At 28.6% G+C, this 6,000-nt stretch overlaps 1 protein-coding gene across 1 annotated transcript in view; it reads right to left on the minus strand.

Moving 5' to 3' along the window:
• The window catches only part of LOC122271584 (cell adhesion molecule Dscam1-like), a 384,849-nt gene that overhangs the window by 185,120 nt on the left and 193,729 nt on the right, over positions 1-6,000 (minus strand). The window contains exon 6 of the mRNA XM_071184629.1: positions 5,352-5,621. Coding sequence (XP_071040730.1) covers positions 5,352-5,621 — 270 coding nt within the window. The remainder of the gene's footprint in view (positions 1-5,351; positions 5,622-6,000) is intronic.

A 6,000-nucleotide genomic window follows, 5' to 3' on the forward strand; every position in this document is an offset into this window, starting at 1 on the left:
ATGTATTTAAAAGCTACATATTTTTCAAATACTTTTATACTAAAAGTTAAATTGTTGCTTTATACTTATATAGTTTTGGCCTGGCATTTTTAAAATAAAGAAAAGCTGATTTTTTTTAATAATTTAATACGTAGGGATATTTTAGTATATTGAGATATATATTGCAAATTATTAAAAAAAAATTAAGCAAATTTTTAAATAAAAATATAAACTGAATAGTGAATAATCTAATAAAAAATCCAGATCAAACTAAGGTAAAATTTTCCGGCAAGCAGGATGATTTTTACTGGTAAATCCATTTTTACCGGAGCATGTTACGGGACAAACACCTGATATACCGCAAGTTTTTCAGTAATTATTTCCGTAAAATCTTTAAGTCACTCTAAATAAATAAATATTTTAGTAAAAACTACGGTATTATATTTTACGGTAAAACTGAATTTTACGGATGAGGCACCTTAAGTACCAGTACTTCATACCATAATTTGATCCCGATTTTCTACAATGCAAGCCTACAAATTGCAAAATTGTATTGTAGCATTTTCCAATTATGTCGTCAAATTTTTAAAATAAAAGGGAACAAAACATTGAAATAATTAATATTTATCCTTATTTATCAATTAATATTTGTTGATTTGTTATATTTTCGAATAAAATATATTTAAAAATAAATAACGAATATAAATAATAACAATGATAATAAACTATGAATAGATATATATAAATGAGGATCTTCAGAATTTATTTAGTTATATCAAATTTCTGACTATAAAAAATAATTTGCTACGACTTTCCCATGACCTAACCAGCGTCGAAGAAACTTTTAAAATTTAGATAAAAAAAAGAGCTTATTTCCTAGCCAAGTGTGAACACAAGTAAAGTTTAAACTTCAAGAATTGATAAAATAAAATTTGTTACCTATGTATTTTAATACTTAAAACTGTTCAACTGCTTACTGCTTATTATATTTAATTTAGAAATTAATGGAGATAACAACTCGTTTTAAGTATTATTTAAATATTGATGCTTTTTATCAGTCTAAAAATATTTCTTCGCTTGAGGAGAGTGGATCTTGATTACAAATAAGACATTTTATAACAGAAATAATTTATTATTTCCCAGTAGCATAGGTATATTATATGTAAAAATAATTCTATGTAATAATAGTAAATTCTATATCATACATATTTATCTTTTGGTAAACGTTTCTTAACTTGAGGAGAGTTTATCTTAATTATAAATAAGATATTTTAAAGCGCAAATAATTTATTATTTCCTTGTAGTAAATGTTATACCTAATAATAATTCTATGTAATAATAGTAAATTTTCTGCCTTTATGAATATTAGTGTTCTGTTTCTTTGTTAATATTTATTATATACTGTCATGCTTTTAGATTTTTTTAAACGAGCATACTCTTGTTCATTTAATATGTTCTTATTTTTTAGGTTTTACTTTTATAGCCTCATGCTTCTGTAATTGCCGTTATTACTAGTTACTATTCACTTAGCTAGTAAATATTAGAAGAATAAAAGAGAAGGAAGAAACGGTTTAGATTACTGAATCTAGTGAATTGTGGATTCCAATGTATCAGTGAAAGGGCGAGCCATTGACTAGGCGAATCAGTCTACGAGCAAATGAAGAAAATGCCGTATTAATGAAAAGGCAGACATATGAATGCACTATGATGAACTAATAAAACCTTATCTCTATATATGTACATGTTGATTGTTGATTGTTTTCTCTTTTTTTGTTGCCAAAATACTTCTATGCTATGCAAGTGATTAACTTTTTAATAAAGCCTTAATAAAAGCTTATGTTAACATTTCATTTCGATTTATGAGTTTAGGTAAGTATTAAGTTAAGTCATCAAACACGGAAACTTATAGTTATGTATTTATGAAGTTGTAATTTGCCATGACTCTCTACAGTTCTGAAAGATTTCTTGAAAATAATTTTTTTATATTTACTTATTTAAGTGACTGCAAGCAGTCATAAGCCATGAACACTAAAATTACATATTTAAAAATTTCTAAAGAAAATATTTTTCACCTCGCGGGACAAAAAATGCTTAAACATGCTGATTTACAAGTTGGGAAGAAATGTAATGTTAAAAGTGAACAATTTTTGTAATCACACTTAATTTTTAGCACTCCATTTTAAGAAAAGTATCAGATGGAAAAATTATGCGAGCGATCATTTATAAGCATGAAAATAGAAACAATATTTATTACGCCATAATCAACTTTAAACAAAAATATTGAAATACAAATTTTGCTTTGATTATACACAGGAATTTACTCAGTTTTAATAATAATTTAGAAATGTTCATTTATAAAATTGACTTGCTTGCATACACAATACTTGGCAACTTTATTTTAATACTTGATAAATTGACTTTTAATCTGAAACTTTCAAGTTTCTTTAATTATATTTCTTTGTTTCACAGGTTCAATCATAATTTAGGAATATAATGATGCATAACTAACGTGTGAGAAAGATGCTATTTATCAACGAAAATTGGCCAGCTATGATTTTTTTTATGCTTAAACATTCAATTTCGATTTGCATTTACTTTAAGGGATTTTTGTAAGAATGGAATTGATATTAATTTATGCACGTATGAAGAATATGTAAAGTCACCAAACACGCAAAATTATAGTTCTGTTGTTATAAAATTGTAATGTATACGAAATTTATGAAATATTTTTAAACCTAAGGTTTAACAGGATTATATACAAATATTATACGAAACTTTCTTTAAGAAAAAGTATCAGCATGCATATATTGTAGAAGGTGTTTCTCAAAATTGAACAAAAATGCGCTAAATTGCTCTCAAACAAGCAATCTTTGAATTTGAAATCTTTATGTAATCAAAGTTGCCAGTAATATATGACTGCATACAGGATTCAAACCAAGGATCTCCAGGTTCTTAGTGCGATGCACCAATCATCATAGTTGTACACTTCAGTCCAGGTAGAGTTAACAAACTTTATATAGTGACCACCACAATAACACATGATAGCATGCATTATATTCGATTTAAAGTTTTTAAGATATAGCAAGAAAAAAATAGGCAAAAAAATGAAATTAAAATTACCAATCTCCTGACTTAGCAATTAGGATTGTATTTTCCATAATTCTACCCTTTGTACCATTGAAATCAAAAATTAGTATGTTATGATGTGTTATAGTGGTTGCCATTATATAAAATTTCCAAGCTCTCCCTTGGCTGGGTTGTGCAACTATGTTGGTTAGAACATCGTATCAAGAATCCGTAGGTCCTTGGTCCGAATCCTGGTGGCATCTAATGGATGTATCACTCAGGCATTTCTCTTTCCACTTATATTTAGCAAAACAAATGAGTATATGCTGCTCCAATTTGAACACAAGGGTTTTTTAAATTCTATTTTTACTTTTTTCTCGCTAAATCAACATATTTTGCTCAATTTTGAAATTTTTTTCTTCAGTAATCCCGTTTTAGACTAATATATAGAAACATTCAATAAGCCACCGAAGCAATTGCAACTGAAATAGCTGTTCAGAGGTTGGCGATCACAGCGAGTGGGATGTGGACTTCTTGGTAGAAATTTTTTTTGTTCTTGCACAATAAAACTAATTACATTTAAAAAAAGGTTTTTTTTATGATATTTGGAAAGCAAACTCTTCCCTGCATACAACTATTTGCAATAAGTATTTGTACAGCAAATCTGGAGAAAAAAATTTTATTTCATAGTTTTGAAGATGCAAGTAAAGTCGTATAAGAAAAAAGAAAGACATGTTCTTTTCCGAGAAAGAAATAAAAGGAGTCTTTATCTTGCTTGTTGAAAACACATATAACCTGACTTAATTCCAATTTATAGAATAAGCTAAGATTCTAAAATGCTTCAACAAATCTTTAACATGCATGATGTACTTATTGGCTGTTTAATGATTTTAAATTTTAAGATAACGCAACTAATCCTTTCTTTGTTGGATTTTATTCGCCAAGACCTGGCGAGAACTTCGCCTCGTCCTTTTAATTGGAAAGACAGGAAAACAACTAAAATCTTATAAAAGGGCGCAATTAGAGCGATTCTCGTCTTCTCAAACGTTGGATTTTTTTTCATCTTTTAAGAAGAGAAAATAACCACCCTCCTAAAAAACAAACTTTAGATATCTAATTAAGGAGGTGACACCTCCAATTAGCAACGGTTCGTGGCCTGAATTAAAACCCACCCCACTTAACTGAGGATTAAAGCCCTGCCATTAAAATGAAAGATAACAAATGGAAGTTATCAGGAGTTTAATAATTTTTTTAAAACTTTAGTAAAATAGATTGCTCATTATTTTTTCTCATAAAAATCGAAATCTTTTGTAATTTTATCCTCTTTGTTATTTTATATAAGTTTCTAATCCAAGGTTTTTTAGTACTCTAATTAGATGAGATTATAACCTCAGATTGTTTTTCAAAATTTAACTTTATCAAAGTAATTGGGTTATGTCTGCAAAACATTAAAAAAAATCTTATTTCAAATGCAAATGAATTTTCATAAAATAATCTATGGTTGGATATTTAGGAGAAAAAAATACGTACAACTTTTCCGGGTAAAATAAATTCGATAAAGTACACATATTCAGTTTTTATTTTTCATATTTAAAATAAGCTTATTATTTATTGCGTCTCAATTTTTTATTAAGATAATCATTTATTATACTTAAAAATTAAAAAAAAAAATAGCTGAAGTTTTTGATCCGTAGCTCAAGGTGATTTCAAAATAAATATTTTCGGTATTTCTTTTTCAAAATTATTCCTTTTCGTTTTTGAGTTTAATTAGCTCCTCAGTTTAATGTTTGAAGCTTTTGAAGTGTTGCAATAAAGTAGGATTCTGCATCTGTATCAATAGGGTATTATCAAACAAAGTATTGACTTCTGAGAAATCGGAATTATGGATCAAATAGAACAGTACCACCATTAAATTAAAGCTTTTGTGTGGGTGCAGTTTATTTGGATGTTATTAAGGTTCAATGGTGAACAGATTTTTTTGAAAGGAGGACAATCAGGGGAATATATGTAAAGAAGACTTTACGTGCTCTTTGTTTGTAATAGTTATCAATTTTCTGTTCTCTTATATGATATTAAAGTTAAATGGACATAGCTTCTGTCATTTCTGGAAGAATTTCCGAAAATGTACTTGTAAGTACTACAGGAATTTCAACACATTACTTAATACGCAATAGCTTCCATAAAACTTTAAAAAAAGGAGATGAGTTTTGAAAAAAGTTAAAGGTTATATAATTTAAAATGTATCTCAAAAGAAAACTTTGATTCAAAGAATTCCATTAAAAGTTGATGCATGTAAACTGACTTGCCTGATAAAATCAGTTGCGCTCCACTCTGAATCGATTGTTGACTACCATACACAAAACACTGATACATTCCTTGATCTTCTCTTTGAACTGATGTAATGTGTAGAACTTGATTGGCAATCAATCGAACCCTGTTGCTTGTAATTAAGTGACGGGCATCTTTAAGCCAAGTGATTGAGTGGACGGGATATCCTTGAACACTGCAATTTAATGTTGCGGATCTACCTGATTCAGTTGTAATCTGCGATGGATGAAGAGATACTGACAGATTTCCTGTAGAAGCATTAAAAATGTAGAGTTATAATATGGATATAAACAAACGAATATGATAAAATTCCTTAAAAAATAGCATTAATCGCATGCATATTATTATAAATAAGGTTATTTGAAACACGAGAAAGAGACACGGTGGATTAGTGGTTACAGGTCATAAGCTGTCATTGAAACGGACTGGGTTCCAATTAACAGTGTTGGCTTTAACACCCGCCATCTAAGGATACCAGCTTTGCCTAAAAAGTAAGAGCGAGCTGTGCGGACACTACGACCTATGGCTTCACTCATTGCCACAATCATACCGTAGTAGGTTACGAGTTTCATCTTTCAATGAAGTCACATACACACACATATAATATATATATTTTTTTTTATGCTT

This window comes from Parasteatoda tepidariorum, chromosome 8, assembly GCF_043381705.1.
Source record: "Parasteatoda tepidariorum isolate YZ-2023 chromosome 8, CAS_Ptep_4.0, whole genome shotgun sequence".
In the NCBI taxonomy this organism is placed as follows: Eukaryota; Metazoa; Arthropoda; class Arachnida; order Araneae; family Theridiidae; genus Parasteatoda; species Parasteatoda tepidariorum.